This window comes from Urocitellus parryii, assembly GCF_045843805.1.
Source record: "Urocitellus parryii isolate mUroPar1 chromosome 10 unlocalized genomic scaffold, mUroPar1.hap1 SUPER_10_unloc_2, whole genome shotgun sequence".
NCBI classification, from domain to species: Eukaryota; Metazoa; Chordata; class Mammalia; order Rodentia; family Sciuridae; genus Urocitellus; species Urocitellus parryii.
The window spans coordinates 425545-453438 of NW_027551755.1; the positions used below are offsets into that span (position 1 = coordinate 425545).

General features: G+C 36.4%; 1 protein-coding gene across 1 annotated transcript in view; it reads left to right on the forward strand.

Moving 5' to 3' along the window:
• Positions 1-26848, forward strand: part of LOC144251234 (broad substrate specificity ATP-binding cassette transporter ABCG2-like) — a 38503-nt gene extending 11655 nt beyond the window's left edge. Inside the window, 9 exon segments of the mRNA XM_077794264.1 lie at positions 2510-2646; positions 5981-6132; positions 7910-8157; positions 13469-13551; positions 19642-19731; positions 22167-22291; positions 23464-23618; positions 25845-25934; positions 26759-26848. Coding sequence (XP_077650390.1) covers positions 2510-2646; positions 5981-6132; positions 7910-8157; positions 13469-13551; positions 19642-19731; positions 22167-22291; positions 23464-23618; positions 25845-25934; positions 26759-26848 — 1170 coding nt within the window.
• The last annotated feature ends 1046 nt before the right edge of the window (positions 26849-27894 follow it).

Consider the following 27894-nt stretch of genomic DNA (forward strand, 5'->3'; position numbering starts at 1 on the left):
GGCTGTGGATCTGTCCATATTACAGGGGCATAGGAGCCAATTTGCAAGTTGCTGTGAACCTCCACCAGGCAGTTCTGGTTTGTCAGCTCAGGAGCTTGAAGTTGTCTGCTTGGAGGGTGCAGTGTTGTATGTTGGTTGTTTTTATTGTGCGTAGGAGTTCAGGATGCAGAATCTGGAGTGTCCCTATGAATGCCATGGGTCACTGTGTACCTCTTACCCTCTATCAGATTCTTTTAGTGGTGGTGAGGATCCTGGTGACTGACTGAGTGCAGAAACTCTATGAGCACAGGAACTCTGTGTTCTTTAAAGCAGCTGTCTAGGTATGGGAAATGGCCATGGTGATTTAAGGGATAACTTTAAGGGGTGGAAGGACTGTGGACTCAACTAGAGTTTTCTTTTCAGATTTGGTTTTAAGCTATTTGTTCTAAGAACCCTGCTGTTCCTGTCATACTTTAAATTTTGTCTGCTTTTCTACTTGTTTTTAAGTGGGTGAGCTTAAGAGTTTTTCTGCTCCCTCCTTTCTCTCTTTGTTGCCCGGTCCCACTTTACCTACCTGGTTCAGTTTTAGGGTTAGGGGACTCTGTGCTCCTTTTCTACTCTAGTAACCTATCATCAAGTCTCTCCATGTCTCAAACTTTGTAATATTGCATCTTAAAGCATTTGTTTTGTCACCCAAATCTTACTTCTGCTTTTCCTTCACTACCTCCTTCTGTGTGAGCTGATTTGGACTCGCTAATTGTGCTATGATTCACTTTGTTGTAATTGGGCTTCCAAATGATATTTTTTTTTACCTCTGGAGTTACTTCTAATTTGTGGAGTGATAGAGTTATTTTGTAAAGCCTTTCTTCTTTCTTTCACAGTTTTCTTTTCTCATTCTCTCCAGTCTTTTTTGTTGTTGTTGTTTTTATTTCCAGACTCTTACATCTTTCTCTGTGATTTCTCATTTGTTTACCTCTTCTCACATAATTGCAAAAGGAAATAAGTACATTTACTTACCTTATCAACACATTATCAATCAATAAAATGTCTCTAAAAAGTGTCTCTGTATAATCAGCTGGTTTAAGTCCATATTTTTTGTCACAATCATGGTATACAATATACAATTGCTTTAGACTGGAGATTGATGAAGATTTAATACAAATCATTTTTTTAAGTTCCCAATTTTTAAGGTTTTCTTAATCTTAAAAATCCTTTTTGCTTTGTTTTGTTTTACAGGTAAGTAGATCAACATGGATATAAAGGGAGTATGAAAAAATAGGACAGACATTTGACATTCAGTATCTTGTTGATTTTTCCTTTGTAAATTATTCATTGTATTCCCCTCTTCAATACTGATTAGCTTGTCAAAAGTTGAATTCCATAAGATTCCACGACATTGGTCATAATTTGTTACTTAGAGAAAAAATTTAAGAAAAATCTCCTGTAGGGAAAGGTTTCCTAAAACTCCAAGCAATTACATTTTTAGTATACTTTTCTTTTGAAGGTTTTTATCTATTTAGGGAGATATATAAAATTAACTAGAGTGATAGTAATGGTAATATCATGTATTTGTGTAGCACTTTTAATATTAAGCATCAACTCTATATTTATATTCAAGTGTTTTTATTAGTTTATAATAATTATACAGAATAATAGATTCCATTGTCGCATATTTGTACAAGCATATGACATTTTGATAAAGGTACCCAAATGTCTTTTATAGTTCATTTGTTAATAATACCCAATCAAGGGCCATGAATAGCATTTGGATATCATCTGTTTGGAGACTCCAAATTCCAGATGTGCTTTCTACTTCCTTCCTCCCCAAAACCTTCTTTCTCCCCTACATATATATTTACTCATTGCAAAGACTGGGCCAGTTGCCCTGTGGAATATTCGCTTTTCTGGATTTTTCTGAAAAGATGAATCAGGAATTCCAAGGTAAGTTAAGGTATAGAAAACAACATTTTGGGGAAAAAATTATGAAATTGAAAAGAGGCTGAAATGGTATGGTAAAAAGTGTACATTCCTGGCTCCAACTTGACTCTCTTTATCAATCCCCTTGGGATTGTTTTGTGGAGGCAGTGTTTCAGTGGGAGTTGATTAGAAAACACTGAAAGATCGCTATAGATAGTTTCCTCTCCTATCTTAGTAGGGATTTTTTTTTTTTACGTCAGAGTTATATTTTTTTTTAGTGTTGTAACTTACTCTCTTAAAACTAAATACTTGACTTGGTGAGGAACATACAGGACTATTAGAGCCTGAGCTTTAATAATACATGATATTACCACTACTATCACTCTAGTTAATTTTATATCATATCAGGTACAGTCACTTGATAACTTTGCTCTGGGCCTCATCTTATGCATATAAGAGAAACCTCTCCTTCTCCCAGGTGTCATTTACTTAACATACAGAATAATCAACATAATGAGATAATATGTCTCTATTAAGAATGGTACAGTTTAATTCATCAAATGACAGTGACTATATTCATTCATATGGATGATGATAATCATTTGTGTTTTAGGTGAAATCTAAAGGAGAAAGAAAAATGATTAGTATAGGAATGCAGCTGATCCTTGATCCTTCCATCTTATTCCTGGATGAGCCCACAACTGGTTTATACTGGAACACAGCATATAAGGTCATTAAACTCCTGAAAAGGTAAATGCTATGGCAACTTTGTTTTTTAATTTATTTGCTATCTGTTCACCTGGTATTCTTGGTGCAGAGGATTCAGAATCTAAAAAAGTGCTCCTCTTGGTTAGTGGAATACAGTCAATAAACAAGAAGCGGTTCAAGAAAGATGAAACAAGAGCATAGGGAAGGAAGTTCATGTGAAGTTGGGAAACTTTTAAAATAGCAGAAAGGTCATGTAAGACCACAAGCATGTGACACATGAGGAGAGAGAGAGAGAGAGAGAGAGAGAGAGAGAGAGAGAGAGAGAGATGCTGTAAATTCAGAAGAGAGTTCTGGTTGTAATAAGCAGTGGCCCTGTGGCAGGTCATATCTGGTATGTGGACATCAAAGAAGCCTGAGGGACAGACCCATGGACTAAAGGTAGTAGAGGTTGGCTGGGGGCTTAACAAAAAAATTTAATTTTATTATGGCTCTGGAACTATAAATTTGAGATCAATGCATCCTCAGGGTTGTTTCTTCCTTGGCCTCTCTCCTTGGCTTGTAGATGGCCATCAACTTCATTGTGTGTCTTTGTCCTAATTTGCTCCTAATTGGAAAGGCAGATGAGCGACTTTCGAAGACCACATTTAACTTTAATAACATCTTCAAAGGTGCTGTGTCCAATGTGGCCACATTTTGTGGCACTAGGGGATATGGCTTCAACACCTGAGTTTGGGGAGGACCCAGTTCAGACCATCACAGGTGGATTAGGATATGAGGTGTAGTGGGCTCTTGGCAGATTGCATAGATCTCATAGGCCATATCAGATGTGTGTTCTTCCTGTCAATAGGGGACATGGGGATGGTTTGAGGGTTTAAAGCAGAGCAATGACTGTGGAGAATACTGTGCAGTTGGGCAAGGTGAGGGAGGACCCCATGAAGGAGTTGCTAAGGGACGATGGAGCTTTGATTATGCTAATCGTGGTGAGAATTGGGCAGTTTCTGGGTCTGTTTTCAAGGGACTCAACAGGATCAGCTCAGGATTAGACTTGGGATGGGAGGATGGAGACAAACTGCTGAGATTTGGGGCTTGAAGATGTGGAAGAATGAAATGAAAGAAATGACTTTCCTTTTACAAGAAAGTAAAATATTAGGGATCACTTATAAGAAAATTTTCAATAGCTGAGATTTAGACATCATCTTTAAAAATATAGAAAAATATTTCATACTGACAGAAAGGATGCAAATATAATACAGATGAAATCCTACTCTTCTCACCTGGATTCCTCACTGTCATATGTCACTGCGTCTATAACCCCTCCTGCTCTCTCTGGTGCTCCCTACATAGTTTTTTTTTTTTTTTCTGCCATCATGCCCTTCCACTCCAAATACTACCTACTCCAGACTCCAATGAGGGAGGCCACACCACTGCCTGCACTCCCCAGTCAATAAGCATGGCTTGCCAGAATTCAATCCAGGGCTGTTCAGATTTCACTGCTTCTCCATATCATCTATTTACAGTCAGCACTCATTGAATGACATGGCTCCCAGGAAATCCGGCTTCCATCTTCCAGAAATTTCCCAACTCATTATGTCCTTTAAAGTTCCAGTTTCTAAGTGAAGGGTTCATCATGAGTTTGTTTTGCTCCTCACTTTAGTTATCTTTTTCACCCAACACAACATCAAGACAAGCACACACATAAGCACTGCTTATTGTGTGACACAGAACAGCTTCTGGTACTTTCAGAATAGACCTGTTCAGTTTACTCGTTGTTCACCTTGTTCTTTAACCGTGAGTATCTCTTTTCTTAACTCACTCCTGTTAGTGCTTTCAATATTCTACTTATATTATTTTAAGACTGGGTTGTAACCCTCTGTTTGTTTACAAAGAACCACTAGCTACTTCTAATCATCATATTGAAATTACAGATTCCTATCTTGTGTTTCTCATTGAATCAGAACATTCTTGGATACATTGCTAGATGCACAAGGTGCTTATCAAATTTTTAAATTAAAATGATTCTTCTATTAAAATAATTTAAATAACTATTTTGAATAGTGATTGTGACCTTTGTTTCTTCTTCCCACAAGTAATAACTTCTATAAAAGATAGTTTAGTTGTGTTCCTAGCTTAGCATTAGTTCAGAGCTCAGATCCCAAACTTGCCCCTTAGTAACTGTGAGTCCCTGTTCAGTTGCTTGACCTTTTAGCCTTATCTGTAAAATGGAGGGAAATGATAATATTAGAACTGCCTTATAACAACATTTTGTAAATGAAAATGAGTTTAGCTCTAAAGGATTTAGTGAAGATATTCTGAGTGCTTAGTAATAATATATCATGAGGATAGAAGTGAAAACCAATTCCTAATGAGACAGAATAGTTAAATGATCAATGAGAATTAGTTATATGATATTCTTTTAATCATTGGTCCATAACTACTCCTCAAAATGAGTGTACTTAGAGATTATCTGTGATGCTTATTAATAATACAGATTCCCTATACATAAATCCAGATATTGTAATTCACTGGGAAGACTATATAGGAACCTGCATTTTCACTAAAATTCTAGCCAATTCTAGACTGTTGATGCATCAAATTTTAAGAATCTTTATCTTCTTTAAAAAAGCATTAAATTTAGGTTCCCTGGTTTCTAAGTATGAGATATGGAATATGACAAACCCTAAAATAGTATGGCTTGGACAGATGATGTAAAAAGAAAATCAGCATATTAACGGCATTGATCTTTTCCCAGTTCATTCTTCCCAGTGACAGAACAATCCCTAGAAAGGAAGCCAAAGCATTAATCCTTCCCCAAATAAACCCTTTCCCAGTGACAGTACAGTAGGACCCTGAAGGGAAAGAGACAAGCACTGTATGCTGACCCCAGACCCTCCATTCTTCCCCAAGTAAAAATATTTCCCAGTAAAAACAAATTTTCAAATTCTCACAAACCTATTTCCTGAGTGCCCAAACTGACCACTGACCCTAGATCTCTCCCATTTCACCCAGTATGTCATACCCCAAATTCCTAAGTGCCCCAAACTAATAAGATCATTAATTATGTCACCTCTCAGTATAGCTTATATAACCCCAGAAGCCTCCTTTGTCCAGGGGCTCAAATTCCACTAGAAGAGTGGGTCCATTCCTGTGAATGTAATCCCCTTCTGGAATAAAAGGCTAAAATGATCCATGAAGTTTGCACCCAGCCTTGTCCTTTTGTGCTAACACCAAGTATATAATATGAATTGAAATGAGAAGTTTGTGGGACGAGATCAAGTTGAACTGAGAGAAAATGCTCTACTGACAGGAATAAAGTATTTTACCAAGAAGTGCAAGGTTTGGAATTTTAATAATTCATTATTTTCCCTTTTTCACTTAGCCTTTCAGAGCAGGGACAAACAATCATCTTCTCTATTTATCAGCCTCAGTATTCCATCGTCCAGTTATTTGACAGCCTCACCATATTGGCCTCAGGAAAACTAATGTACCATGGTCCTGCCAAGATGGCTTTGGAGTACTTCAAATCAGGAGGTGTAGTTGAACTTTTCATGCATGATCCTTCATTCATAGACTCCTGGGGAGAGCAGAGGGGGTAGCAACAGTGCTGCTTGATCTTTGCATAGACCTAACTGGATTTTCACCACCCTAAAACATTTTCAATCTGTTTGGTGCCAGAGTGTTCCCTCATTTTGCAGCACTTGCTTATTGTTCAGGGCTCTTTCTCTTCTCCTATGTGAGTATGCATACTGTGTGGGAGGAGCGGGGGAATACACGTGTATTTCTCATGGGCAATTCATTGCCTGTTCTATTCCCAGTTGTGGTGACCTTTCCCTTACAGTTAAGTAATTAACATGTTGAATTTACACCTAGTTATTTTGTTGGTTGAACATTTTTTAAAAGTCCAAAATCATTGCCTTTTGGACCATGTAACAGATTGTTGTTGTCCAGTATTTCCCCTGACACATGATCTTGCTCTGCCTTCCTGAGGGTTCATGAGATGCTGCTGCATTTTCTAGTAACTTTAGTTTGAAGGTCTTGAGTGATGTGGTCTTGAGTGGAATGGCTGGCCCTGAATCTGACATTAATGGACCAAACATTCCAGGCTGCTTGGTTCTATTTCAGATTAAATATTATGATTTCTTTAATGGCTTATCCATCTTCTTCTTTTTAGACATTTTTGGGTATTATTATAGATGTTTCTCCATGACCCTAAATCAAATTGTTAATATTATCTTTCTCAATTTGTTTTTATTAAATCTTTGTTGTTTAAAAATAATCAAACACATGTGAATCTGGGGAATCCAGGGAAAATGAACTGAAAAGTCAGAGCTCAGGCCAAGTTTAGATGATTGTGCCACAGGAAGTTGAGGTGAGAGCTCAGATGTGCTGTGCTGGTCACATTCTGTTGATAATGCTTCTTATGGGAATTTCTTGTCGATCTGGGATTATGGCAGCTTGAGAGGTGATTTTTTGGATCTCTGGATTTAATAGGTAGCCAAGCAGCCCTTGCTGATATGCATATTGATGTTTCAGTATTCTTTACATGAACTGAAAGTTCACAAGAAACTTAATATTTTTTTCTTGGACCTATATTTAGATTTTTGAAGAAGTACTAATAAGCACCAAGACATATTGAAAGCTACTTGAGGTTCAAAGATTTATGAGAAGTAAGGATTAATATAAGATGGTCTATAGATTTCAAAAATGTTTTGGAATGTTTCTTTTAAGTTGGGGACAGAGTGCATAAAATATTGTAGGACTAAATGTATAAGAGGAAAGGATAAAATAGTGAGATGAAAAGAGAGCAAGGAGAAAGAAGTTATTGAGTCAGTCTTCCCTAGCCTTACCTCCATCAGACTTACTGAGTCTGCTCTATTTTCCAAAACCTATGTGGAGTTCTTGCTGGTATCTTTTATAGGTTAGGGCTGTGAGCACTATGCCAATCCTGCTGAAGTCTTCTTTGATGTCATTAATGGTATAATAAAGCAAAAGTCAGAAGGTACGTGAATCTCTAACATTTCCATATTTTTGCCAAATTAAGTTAGTTAAGGTTTAGCAATGCAGTAGCTCATTAAAACACAGCCTAGTGAATTTACATATTAATGTGGTAACCAAATAAATTTAGTTGTCAGTGAATACTGTGAGTATTTTTATCTAATTTACAAGTGATTATGTTGGTTCTTTTGTACTCAAGTTTCAGAATTTAGGAGTTATACAAATAAGAGTTCACAGAAAACCTAGTAAAACTGGTAGTAATCTGTTACTAATGAGGTAGTAATCTGAGGCCTGTTATCCACTTTTATTCCAGCCAACAACACTGAAATGCCTTTAGATAATGAAGAGTCAATCATAGAAGCATTAGCTGATTTTTATGAAAAATCCCCCATCTCTGGAGAAACAAAATCTGAACTAGAAGGACTCTCAAATGATCAGAACAAGAAGAGCTTATTCAGGGAGGAGATCACCTATGTTACCTCTTTTGGTCATCAGCTCATAGGCATCACCTGGCATTCATTCCAAAACTTGCTGGGTCGTCCCCGGCCCTGGATAGTTCAGGTAACTGACAGATTCTTCTAATTATGCTATGAAATAATCATGTGAGAGCTATTTTTTCTGATATGGACTGCTCCAGGATTGTTTTGTCTTCTACCCATCCTCCCATTTATTTGTCATTCCTATTCTATTTGAGATATAGAAAGAGTCAATTGAACCAGTGTAATAGTTTGGAAATAATGTAAGTCTTCCCCCAAAGACTCATGTGTTGAAGGCATAGTCCCCATAGAGCAGTATTCAGAGGTGAGGCTCTTGGAAAGTGGTTGGATCATCTGACCTCATCAAAGGATGGAGGGATTCATAGTTTGGTGGCAGTATTGGGAGGTTGGGAAAGTAGGAGGTGAGGCCTAATTGGAATAAGTGTTCTCTGGGGTGGTGGGGGTTGCCCTGGAAGGGATTATCTTATCTGTGGTTCCTCCTTTGCTCTCTCTGCTTCCTGGCTGCCATGAGGTAAGCAGCATTTCTTCATCATGCCCTCCTGCCATGATGTTCTGCCTCACCTCAGGCCCAAAACAATTCAGCTAATAGACCATGGACTGAAACCTCTGAAACTGTGAACCAAAATAAATCTTATCTCCTGTCAGTGTCCTTTTTTCTGTGACCAAAATAGCAGAAAACAACTTCCAGAGGAAAAGGTAATTTGAGTCTCATGGTTTCAGAAAGTCTCAGTTCATAGAGGACTGACTCCATTGTTCTGGGCCCAAGGGGAGGTAGCACTTATACAAATAAGTGTAAATGCTCAGAAGCAGAGAGGAGTGAGAGTGAGAAGGGGCCTCAGGAAGAACAATACTTTCTGGGCATGCTCCCCAGTGACCCACCTCCTCCCACCACACCCCATGTGTCTGCAGTTACTACTCAGACATTCCATAGTAATGGATGGACGGGTCAGATTACAGCTCTCACAATTCAATCATTTCACCTCTGAATATTGCTGCATTATCAAATAAGTTTTCAGGGGACACCTCATATGAAAGTTATAATATCTCCTTTAAGTTGATTTTCTTAGGTATTTTTTTAACAATGATAAAAAAGCTGAATAACACATCAGGTAAGACACAATTACATTTCTACCTTTGCAATGCTTTTTAAAGTGTTTTCCTGGACTATATAACTCAAAATTTTGATGATGTAGACAAATTTTAATGGAAAATCTTCAACAAAATTTTTTTAAGAAGTGTCAAGAAAAGAAAATATCAACTAAATATAGTATTTTCTAGTAGCTGTCCACAATCATTTATTGATTCATTTGAAAAGTTCAACTCAAGAGTATGTGTTCCATTTTGATACTCTACTGGTGAATGAAATGGGTAAAAATTAAAACCTCTACTGGCATAGATTTTATTTTCTTATGAGGACAGAGACATGATATCTGAAAACAGAAAATTCATGGTGTGCCATATGGTAGAAGAGACTATGAAGAGGTTTTAAAGAGAAAGAAAATACAAAAGGGGAAGGAAGAGGGCAGAAGATAGATGGACTATGGTTGGTTTGCTCTTGATATTAGATGTTGAAGGAACCTAGTCTTATTGACTATTTCTGACAGTAGTTCGTTCTGTGCACTGTCTGAGGGAAGAGACTGTAGGCAGAATGTTGTTTCTTGTAATTGACCCTCCTTGTTAAGAGATTCTAGGGCTGGGAATGTGGCTCAGGCGGTAGCGCGCTCGTCTGGCATGCGTGCGGCCCGGGTTCGATCCTCAGCACCACATACCAACAAAGATGTTGTGTCCGCCGAGAACTAAAAAATAAAATATTAAAAATTCTCTCTCTCTCTCTCTCTCTCTCTCTCTCTCTCCTCTCTCACTCTCTCTTTAAAAAAAATAAAAAAAAAGAGATTCTAATCCTGGTAAAGCCATAGATGTCTCAAAGAATGTGCATTTATGCACAGGAAATAACCAGACTAAACAAGGCTATTCACGTCTGCTTAACTCCTTTATATAAGATGTGATGGTGTTCTGTTTTTCCTTTTACTGGCTCTGTAGTAGTTGTTGATGATCACTTTTAAGGTTTTTTTTTCCTACCGCAGTGCTAGGACTGAATTTAGAGCCTCATACATACTAAACAATTGCCTTATCCCTGAGCTACAAAGCCAGCCCATTTTTTGATTAATTCATGGCCCTATGTCACACAAAAAACTAGTTCTCTCTCAGGTAGTTTATAAGAAAATCAATTTAGCTTGTTTTTTTGGGGGGGTATTATTTTTATTATCAATCATTGAGTTTCTGTGGAATATTTAGATGTAGCTTGGTTTTGGCTCCAAATAACTGACTTCCCTGCACAAGCACCGTACTTTTCATTTTTAAGTATTATTGATTTGCAATTGTGCCTGAGAACCAGCATCTCCTTCTCAATCATGCTTTCCATCCTGCAAACATTTTTGATCCTTGTGCTTTGGCATATCTTTCAGAACACAGGCATTTTAGTGTCTTGTCAACCAAAAGTTACATTTTATTCTTCATAATAGATGTTATTTCATTTGGAAAATTGTCAGGTGAGTTACATCATGGAACCTTGTTCAGTAGTGAGATGATGTAGTGATTTGATTCTTTAGAGTAATTTATGCATTAAGTTTTTCTTTTTTGACTCTGTAACTGGTATGTCTTGTCCAATACATATATGGTAGTTATGGGCAGGCATTATTAGAACACACCTTATCTATAAAATACCAGGATTGTGCATGTTTTGGGTCTAGGCTTCTTTAAGGTGCAGACAACAAGCCCAAAGCCTCCAGGTTGCACATTCAGCCTACTTGCCTCATCAGAAAACTAAGTTCCATAGAAGAAATTCCAACAGTGTTCAGAAAAGATTCAGTCTCTAAAATAAGGGTAGAATCTTGTAGCTCCCAGAGTTTAGCAGAAAAACTATTGTTCCTGTTTGTAAATGCTGGAAAATTATCTCAGGAGCAGACAAATACTCTTTGATAAAGGCCCAGATAGTAAATATTTTGGACTTTGAGAGCTACAGATGGCCTTGTCTGGAGTAGTCAACCCTGCGCTTCAGCATCAAAGTAGCCACAACTAATAAATATGCTATTCATGGACACTGAATTTTGAATTCTTTAGATGTTCAATATTGCAGGAAATATTATTCTTGATTTGTTTCTCCCAATTAATGGGAAAAAAATCTAACCATTTTTAGCTTATATGCTTAAGAAAAATAGGAGACTAGCCCTGTTTGATCTGTGTGTTGTAGTTTACTGACTCTTGCATAGGGTTCTTATTCTCATATTATTTTTATTTCTCTAATTTTGTAAAAATGGAGTTGTTAAAAAGTTTTATGACTCCTGCTGATAATCCTGTATTTATTGTCTTATTGTTGTACTTTGTTCTGGACTAGTTATTTTTTTACATGATTCAAACTTGACATCTAACCAGATAAAATACTGAGAAGATCTAGGAATGAATAGATTATTGGAGAAAGAAGATTTAATGTTCTTTTAATGTGCCAAGTTTTCTGAACAAATCAACTTGGACAACATTATCACTAATCACCTGGAAGTTCATTGTTTATATTCACATAAAAAACAAACATTTGACTATGGATCCTCCTCCTCCTCCTCCTTCTACTTCTTTTTAAAGAGAAAGCTACAAACACCACTCAAAACACACCTTGAGAAATGAAATGTTGTTTAAATACATCTGAACAAAGGCAGAGTAAGATGGTTGGAAATTTTTTTTTTAATCTCTTTTGAAAGAGAGTAGTGGACAGATGCACAAAGCTCATAGATAGTGTCATTTGCTCTGTTGTGAGCATTTCAGTTTGCTCAAAGGCTTTCTTTTTCTTTATGGAAGAAGAAATACCACATATAAACCTTGTGAAAGCATGGTATGATCCAGGATTCATCATTTTGTCAATATGTTTGAAAATTGAAAATATCTAAGAAACATCCTCATGGTAATATTCAATCAGTGTAAGATGTCAAGTTTGGATGCAAAAGAAGCAAAGAATGCAGAGCGTATATTTTGAAGTCTTAATGTCTTAAAAGTCATACTGCGTAAAAGTATACATGTATACATATGTGTGCTGCATGTCAATAGAACCAACTGCATTTGTTTTGAAAGTTTGAGCTGTTTAAATGAAATAGAGCATATCCTGAAGGTATTTGGAAAATGTCAGGGCAAAGGATATTCCTTCCTAAATTTCTCTTATTAGGAAATGAATTTTAAGAACATCTCATAGGCGAAACATTTAAATAATATTGTTTCCTGCATCTGGTCTTTACAAACTAGTGTTTACAGACTATGATTCTGTTTTTGCCTTTTGTTTGACTTCTTGCCATTAGTGTCCTTTACAAATTAGCTCATGGCTTGATATCACGATAATGTTGAGGTTTCTTTTTATTTTGATGTTTCCAAGATATATGGTAGCATATTTTGTTTTCTTTGCATTACAATTTTCTCTATTATTATATTTAAAGCAAGAATAATTATAAGAGGAATTCCTTACATAGACTATATCACAATGTAACCCTTAACTTTTTGACAATTAAATCACTCTTAAGCCACTTTTTATTCTACAAACAAGTTTTACGTTGGTCCATTCTCTATGGGAGCCATTCATACAGACTGTGTAAGTAAAGATGAATGAGAATGGCAAAGAAAGAATTTGAGGCTCAGGTGTGCCAAGTAAATGTAGACCTCACTGGCTGGGATTGGAAGATAAGCAATGTCATTGGAGATGGTCATGGAACCTTTGGGTGTCCTCAACTGGCTGAGTGCTTTGGTGACAGTGACAATGTACTTTCCAGTGCAGGTGGGGATATCCCACAAGTTGGAAAGGTGTCAATTACTACTGCATTATCATTCAAAATCCCATTGTTAGAATTTGTATGAGTGTGTGTATATATGTTATTATATTCTTGTTTATCTCTTTATTTGGAAGTGGTGAGGATCAAAACCTAGGATGTGGCATATGCTATGACAGCATTCTATTGGTAAACTACCTCCTCAGCCTTGAAATTTCATTCATTTCCAATGATCAGAGTAAAGACATCCTGTTTTTACTTGATCTTCTTGAAGTATAAAGCTACATGTTCACTGGCATGATAGTTGAGAGTTCAGTTCCAGTTAATGACTGATTTAGAAAGCAGTGGGACTCTGGCCAAGTCATTTAAAGTGTGTATTTTAGTGGAGAAATTTGATTAGGTAGTATGATATAAATAAAATGTAGTACATACATATGATATCCTATCATATGTATGTACTAAATTTTATTTGTCCACTCATCCATTGCTAAAATATATATTTTTTAATAATAAAATTTTTACATGCAATTGAAACTCTTTTCTTTCTGTTTTCATTTTTTTCTTTTTGAAAAGATAATTTCCACATTCATTCTGGGAATTGTTGTAGGCGCTACTTTCCTTTGGCTAAAAAATGATTGTACTGAAATACAAAATAGGTAAGTAAAATTAGCTCTTGATTTGAGAAAATTCTGTCACTTTGTTCAAGCTCAGGTGCATCTATTAAGAATTTGAACTTATTGTATCAAAATATATTCTACTGCCATGTATAAAAATTAAAAAATAATTTGAATTTATGACAATAGAGGGTAAACATTGGTGTTTTATTATGGGGTAGGGACAGTAAATGTATTCAAAACAATAGAAGAGTTAATTTTTTCATATATACTTGTGTGGTGGTAAGTTACACACATCTCATACACATCTCTTTTTTTTAAATTTTTATTGTTGGTTGTTCAAAACATTACATATTTCTTGATATATCATATTTCACACTTTGATTCAAGTGGGCTATGGTCTCCCATTTTTACCCCATATACAGATTGCAGAATCACATTGGTTACACATCCATTGATTTACATATTGCCATACTAGTGTCTGTTGTATTCTGCTGCCTTTCCTATCCTCTACTATCCCCCCTCCCCTCCCCTCCCCTCCCCTCTTCTCTCTCTACCCCCTCTACTGTAATTCATTTCTCCCTTTTTTTTCTTTCCCCTCACTTCCTCTTGTATGTAATTTTGTATAAGCCTGAGGGTCTCCTTCCATTTCCATGCAATTTCCCTTCTCTCTCCCTTTCCCTCCCACCTCTCATCCCTGTTTAATGTTAATCTTCTTCTCATGCTCTTCCTCCCTACTCTGTTCTTAGTTACTCTCGTTATATCAAAGAAGACATTTGGCATTTGTTTTTTAGGGATTGGCTAGCTTCACTTAGCATAATCTGCTCTAATGCCATCCATTTCCCTGCAAATTCTATGATTTTGTCATTTTTTAATGCAGAGTAATACTCCATTGTGTATAAATGCCACATTTTTTTTTTTATCCATTAGTCTATTGAAGGGCATCTAGGTTGGTTCCACAGTCTTGCTATTGTGAATTGTCATACACATCTTAATTATTTCTAAGTTCACAGTTCCGGGACATCAAATATATTCAAGTTGTCAGTTGTCAGCTATCACCACCATCCAACTCCAGAGCGTTTCTTCATCTTCCCAGGGGAAATCTTCAATCCACCTAAGAGAAACCAGCCACAGCCACCTCTGCCACCTCTGCAACCATCTGAAATTTTCTGTTTCTGCATTTGGTTATTCTAGGAAGCTCATGAATGTGCAGGCATACTATACTCATCTTTTTATGACTGCCTTATTTACCTTAGCATAATGTCCTCAAGGTTCTTCTAAATTAAGGTATCCTATTTTTTTTCTGTTTTAAGGTTGAAAAATATTCTATCATATGTATATACTACATTTTATTTGTCCATTCATCCATTGCTAAAAATAGGGATTGCTTACACATCTTGGTTATTTGTGTGATACTGCTATGGGTATACACAGAGCTATTTGAATTCTGTTTTCAATAGGGCTTTGGAGAAGATACCAGAAGTAGAACTTCTGTATTATTTGGAAATTCTGTTGATTTTTTAACTAATGCCATACTCTCTTCTATTTCATTTTACCTTCTTAGCAGCAGAACATAGAGTTCCAATCTCTCCACATTCTCATCAAAATTGATTGTTTTTTCTTTTTTCAAATAACAGAGTTCCATTATATCTTTGAAGATATGTCTGTTTTAAGTCCTTTGCAAGTTTTAAAATAAGATTTTTTTTGCTCAGGATTTTTTGTTATTGTTGCTGCTAATGTACAGTCCTTTATATTTATGAGTTATTAATCCCTCTTCAGATACATGATTTATGCATATTTTATCCTATTCTGTGGATTTACTTATTTCTGTTGATAGTACCATTTTTGCACAGATTTTTTAATTTTTATATAGTCCTATTGATCATTTTTCTTTGGAGGTTTGTGAGCCAATTTTCCTAATGCTTTTTATTTGGGAGTATAGGACATGTGGATGGAATGGCATTTATCCTCTCATTTGAAAAGCACTTGTCAGTGTTATGATCCTTTCTAGTTTCAGTCAAAATGTATCCCAAAAACTTGCATACCAGGATGTCATTTTAAACAGTTGCCTCATAGTCTGAACCTAGATTCTCAACATTAGAGTCCACAGGGCTCTCATCACAATTCATATAAGGAGAACCACTCCTTGCTAGGCATTGAGCTCCATTATTGACAGCTGTGGCTCATGTTACCTACCAATAGCCAGAGAAGTGGACGGTCTCATCCCCATTTTAATATTGATAACCTTTGAGGAATTTGATGTTGAATCTATTTTGATATGTAGAAAAGGCTTGATTCCAAAAGCTCAGTCCTTGTCCCAGATGCCAGTGCAAATCATGAGAACAGGGTTTTGCAAAACACACAAAAATAAATTTTATTGATTTCCTCTAGTATACAAAAAAGAAAGAGCAGACTAACATTTCCAGAGTTATTTTCCTCTCTACAAGGGGAACAAAGTGTTATTAAAGGGAAATTCCGGAACCAGACTCCAAGTATACTTTTTAAAAGGTATATATAATGTCCACATGGTGCCCTGAAGAAGCCATTGGTCAGATCTGTTGGTACCAGTTTCTATCTTTGCACATCTTACCAATACCAATTTCCTTATTCTTGTTAATGATCTGAACAGTTAATGACCTGGATATGATAGCCCAGACTAGGACACACAAAAAAAATGTGAATCTTACTTCTACACACACAGGGAGGGGAAGAAGGAAAATAGGAAGAAAAGAGAATAAAACACATCAGTTTTAAAATAAGCCTCCTGTGTTTGAGCAGGAAAGTTCATACTAAATGCCTGAAATGGATCCCTGTTACAGGCTGGTTGCTTTGAATGGAAGAATAACTATAAAAGTTAATTCTTTATTCAAGTACAGTGAATTTTCCTCTTTATTGAATCAGGTTGTTTTTCCCTATGAAGAGATGATTATTACAGTTGTTTTCCAGAGTTAAGTCTCCTTTTTAGCTTCTAAAGGCAGAGATCTCTGGAATTTTTTACAACTCTGCCAATACTTGGTTTATGCCCTGTGTAGATACTATTTCTTAACCAAGCTCAGCATAATCACAGGTTCTCAAAGTTGTGTACTGTTTATATCATGTAGCAGGAAGCATTTGGAAAAATATTAAGGAATCTGTCATCAGCTGCAATTTTAAAGTAGTGAAATGCTAACTATTAAATGTTTTAATAGAAAAAGCCAAGGAAATAAAGAGGAACTTTAGCAGTTTCTTCAGATGTTTTCTGGAAAAAATGAACACTAACCTCATTATAATTTGTACTTTTTACTTACAATTGCTACAACTTTTTATAAGTTTGGGCATTGTAAAAGTGGCCAGTGTGTGTGGCTCATCAAATCCATCTTCATGTAATTGATTCTTCTGTTTATGAAAAAAAAATTCAGCCTTATCTCTGAAACCAGATTGTTAGACCTTTCTTTAGGGCTTAGTATCAGTGCCTCATCATTTGAAGAGGCCAACAGTTTAGTTTTTTGGGGGGGACCAAGCAATGTCTTTGCACTCTCTCTTACCCTGTGTAACCAAGGAACTGGGTTAGAATCCTGTGTAGAGTGTGAGCTTATTTGAATAGCTTTAAGAGTGTGATGATTTCTAAACAAATTTGAAAAAAGGTGTTTAAAAAATATTTGGATCCAGTAACCCCACTTCTGTGTATTTATACAAAATATTTGAAGTCAGTTTGTTAAGAGGGGTCTCACTCCCATGTTCATTGCAGCACTGTGCACAATAGTCGGTTCAGAAATCAGTCTAAGTGTCCATCAGCTGATGAATGGATAAGGAAAGTGTGTGTATACACAAGGGAACGCTGTTCAGCCTCAAGAAAAGAAATCTTACCATTTGTGACAACATGGATAGAAATGGAGAACATTATGCTAAGTAAAATAATCCAGACAGAGAAAGACAAAAGTCACATGTTCTCATATGTAAATTCTGACACTATTGGACTCTAAAAAACAGAGAGTAGAATGGGGGTTGCTAAAGGCTAACATATGGGGAAATGAGGTGATGAAGGTTGAAAGTACTAATCTCAGTAAGGCAGAAAGTATAGGCTTTTTTCTTTTGAACAACTTCTCCTTCTCCTCCTCCTCCTCCTCCTCCTCCTCCTCCTCCTCCTCCTTCTTCTTCTCTTTTGAGATATACTGCACAGGATGGTGAATCCATAAAAGAATAATGTACAATTCATAATTTCTAGGAATAAATTTCAAATATTCTCATCATAAAAAATGATGAGTACTTGAATTGATGGGTACCACCATAAATATTTTCATTTTGTTATTCTTTCACACATTATATTCTTGAAGCATAACATTACTTTTTGCCCCAGAAATATACTATTACAATTTATCAATTTATGAATAAAAATAAATCAGATCTATATGAAGGTTACCCCTTGAAAAGCATTAAATATTTTAACATTAAAATTTTTTAATAATAAAACTGTTTAATGTAAAATGAATCATCTTATGTATTAGAAGGAATTATGCTGTTTTTTCTTAGAATCATGAATATTTTAATAGAAAAAGCCAAAGAAATAAAGAAGAACTTTAGCAGTTTCTTCAGATGTTTTCTGGAAAAAATGAACACTAACCTCATTTTAATTTGTATTTTTGACTTATATTATTAAATGTATTTGTATTATTAAATGTGAGACAACAAATTAAAGTGAATTTTTGCCCTGTCCCATGTTTCTAAAATTGCCTTTCAACTTGATATTATGTTTATTCCAATAGCAAAAGTTATATAGTAGTTTTTCTCTTGGGCCTGGCTATTTTCCATTCACTTTGATTATTATGTGAACTTTCATACTAAAAACAGCTTATACCCCTTAGTTCTTCATTCTTTAGGTGAAAAAAAATTGCCTATGGGCTCTTCTTTTCCTTTTTTTTTCTAAGTAGTTGGAATTATTTACTTGGATTTATATGCATAAAAATGTTCTCTTCTTTTTAAGTCATTTAAATGATACACACATTATCTCACTTTCTGGTTTTTACTGTCAGTTCAGTTGTTTGGTTTGGAAGGGAAGCTTTTCTTTGTTTCAGGGATGGTGGCATGCTTTCATGAAATCCTTATTTCTACTGGAGTATAAGTTAACTGAACACTTTTCTTTCTAAACCTCAATTATTTTAACCAAGAAATAAGTATTAAAGCTTCATACACATGATCAAATTACTTTTTATATTATAAATAAGCATCAAATTGATTTTTGTTTTGAGCATCCTAGAAAATCCTGTAGGAAAGTGGCTGTCCCACATCAAGGATAACTGTCAAGGCTATTGATGGCCCTGTCCTGGGTGACTACAGCAAGGAGCTGAGCAGGGGTTTCCTCCCCTATCTCATTTCTTTCCACATGTCTTACTTTCTTATTACTTCACTTTAAAACCAAACTGGATGATTAAATATTTTAACTCTTGGGAGATTTATTTAGGTTCATTTAGTTTAATGTTTCTCTTTTCGTACATTAGGAATGACATACAGCATTTTTGTGAGTTAATTTGAAGATGAGGGAGTATTTTTATGTTAGCTTGGGCTGTCATAGGAAAATTCCATGTACTTGGTGGCTGAAAGAACAGAATGTTATTTTCTCTCAATAATGGAGTCTGGAAGTCTGGGGTTACAATTCCCTTCCAGCAGGTCAGGCTCCTATTAGGGTCCCTCCCTGGCTTGTAGATGGGGCCTTCACTGGACATCCTCTCATGGCAGAGAACAGCTGGTGTTTCTTCCTCTCCACCAATTCACTAATCCCATCATGGGGCTCCACTCTCATGACCTCATGTAAACCTTATTACTTCCTTAAGCCTACCTCCTGGTACTATCACATTGGGGGTTATCTCTTCAACAGATGAATTTTAGGGAAAACAAGTCAGTGCACAACAACCCAAAACAAGAATTTCAATTTTTGCTTTAGTGTGGAGTGACAGGGGTACCAATGAGGAGACACAGATTTGGGAGAGCCACTAGAAGGGGCCAGGCTTTCCTATCTGTTTAAACTTAAAGAGTTCTACTTTTCTTTTTAAGATGTATTTGATATTACATTATTTCTGGAAGGAGTTTTATGGGAAGAAACCAACCTAAGAGTGCTGAGTTACTTGAGGTGCTTTTGTTCCCATTCTGTCCTGACAGAGCAGCAGTGCTGTCCGTCCTGATGGTCCACCAGTGCTTCAGCAGCGTGTCAGCCGTGAAACTCTTTGTGGTCCAGAAGCAGCTATTTCTGTGAGTTGGTCTCTATTCTGGTAAGGGCCATTGCTGGCTGGGGGAAAATGGTTAAATGCAGAATTAGACCAAAAATGTGATTCTGGGGATTACTGGTATTTATTTTTCTTTTCTTTTCCCTGGTGTTCTTTTTTTTTTTTGTGTGTGTGTATTCCATAAAAACTTTATTTATGGACACTAAAATTTTAAATTCCATATAAATCCCATGTGTCACAAAGTATTCTTCAGTTTTTTCCCCCCAACTGTTTAAACATGCAAATGGAATTCTTATCCTGTGGGCTACACAAAATAGTGGACTAGATTTGGTCCATAGATTACAACTTATTGACCCCTGGTTTAGGCTCCTAATGACTACTATATTTTCTCTCAAAAAGTGTTTTTTAATAGTGTTTTTTTCTTTTTTTAAAATTTTTTTATTGGTTGTTCACAACATTACAAAGCTCTTGACATATCATATTTCATACATTAGATTGAAGTGGGTTATGAACTCCCAATTTTTACCCCAAATGCAGATTGCAGAATCACATCAGTTACACATCCACATTTTTACATAATGCCCTGTTAGTAACTGTTGTATTCTGCTACCTTTCCTATCCCCTACTATCCCCCCTCCCCTCCCCTCCCATCTTCTCTCTCTACCCCATCTACTGTAATTCATTTCTCTCCTTGTTTATTTTCCCATTCCCCTCACAACCTCTTATATGTAATTTTGTATAGCAATGAGGGTCTCCCTTCATTTCCATGCAATTTCCCTTTTCTCTCCCTTTCCCTCCCATCTCATGTCTCTGTTTAAAGTTAATCTTATTTTCCTGCTCTTCCTCCCTACTCTGTTCATAGTTGCTCTCATTATATCAAAGAAGACATTTGGTGTTTGTTTTTTAGGGATTGGCTAGCTTCACTAAGCATAATCTGCTCTAGTGCCATCCATTTCCCTGCAAATTCCATGATTTTGTCATTTTTTAGTGCTGCATAGTATTCCGTGGTGTATAAATGCCACATTTTTTTTATCCATTCATCTATTTAAGGGCATCTGGGTTGGTTCCACAGTCTAGCTATTGTGAATTGTGCTGCTATGAACATCGATGTGGCAGTATCCCTGTAGCATGCTCTTTTAAGGTCTTCAGGGAATAGTCCAAGAAGGGCAATAGCTGGGTCAAATGGTGGTTCCATTCCCAGCTTTCCCAGGAATCTCCAAACTGCTTTCCAAATTGGCTGCACCAATTTGCAGTCCCACCAGCAATGTACCCTTTTCTCCACATCCTCGCCAGCACTTGTTGTTGTTTGACTTCATAGTGGCTGCCAATCTCCCTTGTGTTCTTTATGTTTTCAAATTCACATTTAAATTATACATATTTACCATGTAAAACACAAAGTCTATATAAGGATTACCAATATTAAGTGAGAAAAAGCAGTCCCAATTGGGATAGAATGTCAAGAGTGTGTGGGGCCTGCTACAAAGAAAAAAGAAATTTTAAGGTTAGGATATGGTCATCAAATCCCAATTCTGCTGAGAAAACAAGGAATAAAGGGGTTAATAAGTATCTTTAGTTTTTAGGAAAAAAATAGGTCATAATGACCCTCCCAAGGAAATTTTTCAGAGTCTTTGGTAGAGATTAAGTAGAGGTGTAAGCAGCAAATTAGAAATGGGATATGAAGTTGACAAAGTATGTGGCCAAGCATTGCTCTGAGTGGATCAAAGAAAAAGTGAAGAGACCCAGAGGGCAGCCTTACAGGAAAGAGCAAGATGGTTTTTCCCTGTATTTTTCAACAATGGAGGAAATTTACCCAGGCTTTAATGCCCAGGACAGGAATCACCCACCAGAGAGGAAAGGAATGAAGACAGTGGTGAAAGAGTTTGGAATTTAGGGAAGAAAGGTGTCAGGAAGAGGGGAGATGAGGATTTGATTGCTGACAGTGCTGCACTTGGAGGCAGGATCATGGGAGGAAGAAGTTTTTTCCTTTTTTTTAACAAAAGAGAAGTAAACAAATTTAGTGATCTGAATCTACTTGAGGGCCATGGAAATTAACAATGTTACTTTCACACTCAGAAGTGGAGAGAAGAAAAGCCTCCATTACCACTGAACTTAGCCCCTGAAGTGCTGCTTATCAGGCAGAGCCAGCCTGACAGCAGAAGCAGAGGCTCTGAGGAGAGTGAGGAGATGCAGACTCTGTCCCTGGAGGGGTGATATGGGCCAGAGTGGGTGGCAGCAGGAGGGGTGCTGTCATGAGAGGGTCACAGCAAGTGCCTCATGGGGCTAATGCCCCAGGGAGGTTGCATCTGAGAAGGAGAAGGATGGGGGGAGGGTCAGCCTGGAACTTGTGGGCAGCTGCAGTGTCAGACCTGGGGGCAGCAGGAGTCTGCACAGCAGCATCTCATCTGGGCTGTGCCTTCTTGGACTAATCTGGGGTGTGTGGTGTGTGTTTTTGTTCTGCAGACACGAGCACATCAGTGGATACTACAGGGTGTCGTCTTATTTCCTTGGAAATATTTTATCTGACTTACTAGCCAGGAGGTTCTTGCCAAGTTTTATATTTACTTTTATAGTATACTTCATGGTGGGTAAGTAACAAGACAAAGGGGATGTGTCTCTAGCCTTGAATATGTTGAGATGTTAACTTCTCATTGTAAACACGCTTTTGGTTCCCAAAACTATAAAACAAGCTATAAGGAATCATGTATTGATGGTATATTCTCTAAATTAGCTGATTAATGTGGACACTTTTTCTAGACTTTTTCCCAACTGAACTTTAAAATGTATTTACGGAACTATATTTTTTCTGAAGGATGCCATGTGTCATGCTCAAACATGGAAAGCATTTGTCGAATTATTTGAGACTGTGCTAGAGAAGCTGGGATATTTATTGCCTATCTGTATTTGTTTTCTCTATATCTTGCTACATGTATCTCTATGTGGAGAAAAAATATATACAGGCAGGTAATATCTATGATATGCAGAGATATGTAGAAGGAGATTGAAAAAAAACAATGTATGCATATCTTTTCTCCCTGTCTCCTACTCTAACAAGAGGAAGACGGTGACTTTGGGATCTATTGATTTAATAAAATTACTTGTTTGATGATGTAGAACAGAATCAGTTGTGCATTATGCTCTGGCTTCACACCAGGATCACTGAATTATCATTTCTATAAGTTTCTCTGATATGTGTGTGTGTGCACACACATGCACACACACACACACACACACACACACACGAATTTTCTTTGACAACTCACCACAGGATTATAACCACTAATAGAGCTGGAAACTTCAGTTTTATAAATAATAAGTGTGCTATGAGAATTAGGCATGGAATCTTAGAGTTGTAGACTTCTTATCAGTATTCTTACAGATGTTCCAAAATCTTCAGACCATTCTAATACAGAGCATCAGCTCATGATAATTATAAAGAAATTTAAGAAGCTTGGCAGCCCAATCACAGAGCCACGTGGTGGTGATTATGCTAGGGGATTTACGTTATAAAGATGGCTACCCTTCATTCGCATGAAGAGAAATAATGAAATTAGTGACACAATTAGTGATACATTGATTGTGATTTGGAAGTTTTTGTGTAGAATTTTAAAAGCCAGTCGTAAAATTTTATTGCATGTGAGTGATGTTTTTTGTTGTTCTGATCTTACTTTCTCAGGATATTGTAGTGTTATTGGCACTATAAACAGTTCCAGATACACAGGGAGCTACACAGCTAAACTTATCCTTTGTTTTCTTTAAGGATCAAAACCAGCGGTGGAGGCTTTCTTCATCATGATCTTTACCCTCATGATGGTGGCTTTTTCATCCATTTCCATGTCACTGGCCATAGGAATAAATCATAGTAATGTAACTATAACAGGACGGGTCATGAACATCTATTTTACATTTATGTTGGTGAGTGTGAATTGGGCTTCTCTGGGGACAGAATTTTTCCCCCTGTTTCTATGACACCTTCCTGTCATGAAAAAGTCTGTTTTGAGGATTCTGGATGTGGGAATCTGATGGTTTCAGGAATCCATAGACTGAACTATAGTTTACATTAAAGAATGTACCACTTTCTTCCTTGCTTCTGTATAGGCTTTTCTGCTAGTGTTCTCATGTAGTTACTTATCTTAGCTATGTCCTTATTAATGAGCTTTTAAAAAAGACTTTTTGGTGATTATGAACATTTTTAAATTAGGACTTCAAAAACAAGAATAATGATTGATTCCCTTGCAAAAACCACAGGCTGTCTACCTGCCTTTCATGCTGGTATTAGAGAACTGCCAGCTGTGTAAGCAGCAGAGCTGGTTTGGTTGGATTCATTATTCCCCAAGGTGAAAGTGAAGCTCCATGAGAAGTGTTACAGGGGGTCTAACTTGGATGCCTCTTACATTTGAAAATGTTTTAAAATTACTGGAAATTTCTAAAGTCCATAGTATTAGGTCACCTGTTGTCTGGCTTCCTGAGAATCCCTAATATCAATATGTTTCTGTTTCATATTTTTAGAAAATGATTACAAAGTCATAATATTTCATGGTCCTAAAATTTGCACTCACATAGATGAATCAACATATAAACAGAGCCTATTACCACACACCCCACACAATATCGGCTAAACAGCATCCTTTCTGGTACAATAGAAAGAGATGCCCTTGAATGGCACATATACAACACTTAAAAAAGTTATTTTTATTAATGTGGCATAGTTATCTATAATTTGGGGTTCATTTTGAGGCAACCATAAAAGCATGGCTTACACATACTCTTGTCAAAGTTTAGTTCAATTTCTGAATTTGTCAACTGCCAATATATACCATCAACAATATGATGTCTAATTTGTATTTCATCTACTATAAAAAAAAGTCCTTCAGTAAATAGAGATGTTTTGTTTGATTTATTTGATACATTGATTGTGATTTGGAAGTTTTCGTGTAGAATTTTAAAAGCCAGTCGTAAAATTTTACTTCACTCAGAGATGTCATGTTATACACCAGGCACTTCTGGTAGGTCAAGTCTGATATACGCAGGCACACCACGGCACTGCCACCATTGTGCAAATCCCAGCTCACCTCACCCCAGTTGGGGCCAGTGTTATGTGGGCCTCTCGTTCATCTCCAGCGCTCCTTCTTGAATCTGCATTGCAATATCACTTTTTCATAGCTTTAAACAGAGGGATTGTCCATGTTTTCTGCTGTACTACACCACAATATAAAGTTTATAAGTTCTAGGCATTGGGAAACCTGAAGCCTACAATTCTGAACCCCAAATTATTATTAATGTCATGGACGCAAAAAGCAAATCCTTGTAAATAACAAATCTTACAGTTGTATGGAAATAGAGAGGTGTATGTGAAGCTCAGGAACATTCTTGTATATGTTCCTAGATTTTCAGGATCATTAGGGGCAACACACCTTGGTGTTATACTTAGAATAGTCAGTAGTCAGCTCTTTGTGTCAGTGAGTTCTGCATTAGAAAATTCAAACAACCACAGATGAAAAACATACAGAACAATAATTAGGTATGTACTGGATATGTACATTTTCTTTTTTAGTTATTATTGCCTAAACTACATAGTTTATATGGTTATAGATATATAGTATAAACTACATATACAACATTTATACTATAGTAGGTAAAAGAAATATGAAGATGATTTAAAATGCAAAGGACACATATATTTAAAGTATAAAGCATTTGCTTGGGATTACATGCAAATACTATGCTCTTTTAAAATAATGGAATTTGAGATCTACAGATTTGAGTAACTATGTATGTGAGTACACTTGAGCTGGTCTCCTTGGATACCAAGAAATGAATGTATTTCTTAATCTTCCATTGTTTGCAAGTACAGAAAAACATGAAAATATAGTATTAACAATTAAGGATCTTCCAAAATAAATGAAATCTATGATATAGACTAGAGTATATTTTCATTAATTAAAACCCTAAACAGTCTTAGCCATGTGAGGTTTACACATGCAAAGGAAGATTAATATTTAGAGCAAGGTCAAAGAATTTCAAGAGTTGTTCCTACTAGAAATATTTAGAAGGTTATAGCATTCTTGAAGATGCTCTTCTCTAGAATTCCTCATGAAATTCCTGGACCAGTTCTAATTCATGATTTTTGCTTTTTTGTAGATTTTTTTGGGTCTGACATTGTATTTTGGAAGCATGGCTCCTCAGATCATGTGGCTTCAGTACTTCAGCATTCCTTATTATGGCTTTACAGTAAGTTGTCCTTGACTATCATTGTGAATAGGTGCCCAAGGTGGGAACAGTGAAAATAAAGCCTATAGGTCTCACTTCCCCTGACATGACCTGAGGACACCCCCCCCCACCCAGGAATTTCCTTCCAGGAGCAATGGAGGAGTATTTCCTATTATCCCTTAGCACAAGGTCAGGGAGTCATCTGGGGTTTTCCTCAGTCACCCTGTTGTTTCAGATGAGGAAATGTGAGGAGAATAAATCTTATAGTAAAGTGGAAAGAATAACAGATGAAAAACATTGTGTTTCCATTCAATAAGGAAATAAATGAGAGGATGGGAGACTGGGATACTTAGCTTATGATTAAAGAGAAATTATGAGAAACAAAGAGGCTAAACAACACTCCTAGCCCTATGGCTCTAGCAAAGGAATCAACTCCAAAGAAACCGTGTCTTAATACAGTGTAACCAAGATTTTAACTTCTACAAGTGATTTTGATGAAAACAAGAAAAGATCATTACCATAAGTCAGCAATATTCATGGAGCAATACTACATCATTTTAGTTATAAAGATTATAGGGTTATACAGTTAAAGAGAGAAGAAAGAAGGGGCTATGGGGTGATCTACCAAGAGATCTCCCTTCTTGGCCAATTGGAAGGAATATCCCAACCTTAGGCCTCTTAATTTCCAGGTAAATTAGTTAATTTGTGATATATTGTGAATATGCAACTTTGTATATATTTGGAAATAACAATAAAGATTGAACTTGAAGATTTAATTGTTATGATTCTTTGAAAATGTTTTGAAATTTTTAAAACCACCTTGCATTTTCCTTTGTGTGACATAGGCTTTGCAGCATAATGAATTTTTGGGACGATACTTCTGTCAAGCCCTCAATATAACACATGGAAATAACTGTCCAAACTACGTAATGTAAGTTTGTGTCCAATGTCTTAAGAGGCTTTATTATTACTATGATGAGATATAGAGAGTCCCCTGGGATTAGAGCTGGAACAAGAATTTTCAGGGTCAACAAACCTTTCTGAGCCTATATTTTCTCCCTCATAAAGTGAGTCATTGTGCACTAATGCATGTGAACATGTTGTACTTGTATTATGCTACAGTCCAAATTTTTTTGTATAGAAATGTTCACTGGGGGCCTGTTGAAAAATTAATGTTTCAGTTTTTGAGTGATTTTTAGTTTTTAGAGCATTTGAGTTTGAAACAGGCTGTTTGATAGTTTAGCAAAGCTTATAGTCTCTGGATGTATGGATTCTGTGCTGTCAGCCCAGCCCATGGACCACAGTAGGCATTAACAGGGCTGCAGTAACATAAAGGGGGTAACATTAAGATCTGGATCTAGTCCTTTCCTCTGCTCACATTATGTGTGTGTGTGTGTGTGTGTGTGTGAGAGAGAGAGAGAGAGAGAGAGAGAGAGAGAGAGTGTGTGTGTGTTTGTATGTGTGTGTGTGTGTGTGTGTGTGTGTGTGTGTGTGTGAGAGAGAGAGAGAGAGAGAGAGAGAGAGAGAGAGAGAGAGAGAGAGAGACTGACTTGGAATTCTCCCTATCAATGGTTATGTCCTTTAGTGAATAAACACATATTTCAACAAGTCAAGAAGGAATTCTCATTTTTTGCATCAAGTTCTTAAAATAGAAATGCTGGTTTTAGTGAAATGAGAAGATCTTGTTTTGTACTTTTTATATTTTACTTTTCTATTACTGTTTTTAATCATTTGATGTCAATACAAAATTAATGAAAGAAAAGAGAATACTGGTATTTTAAATCCCTTTTGGATGTTCAAATAACTTAGAAATAATTCTTAGTAATAAGACAATTTTGTATTTTGAATTACTAATGGGAAAATCCTCTAGGAAAAGAGATTTTCTATTTTTGCCTGCTCTCCTTGGTTTGATTTGGGTGTGGTGTCTTTGTAACATAGAGTCACCACCAGGCTTCTAGGGAGAATGCAGTGGTTGGAAATG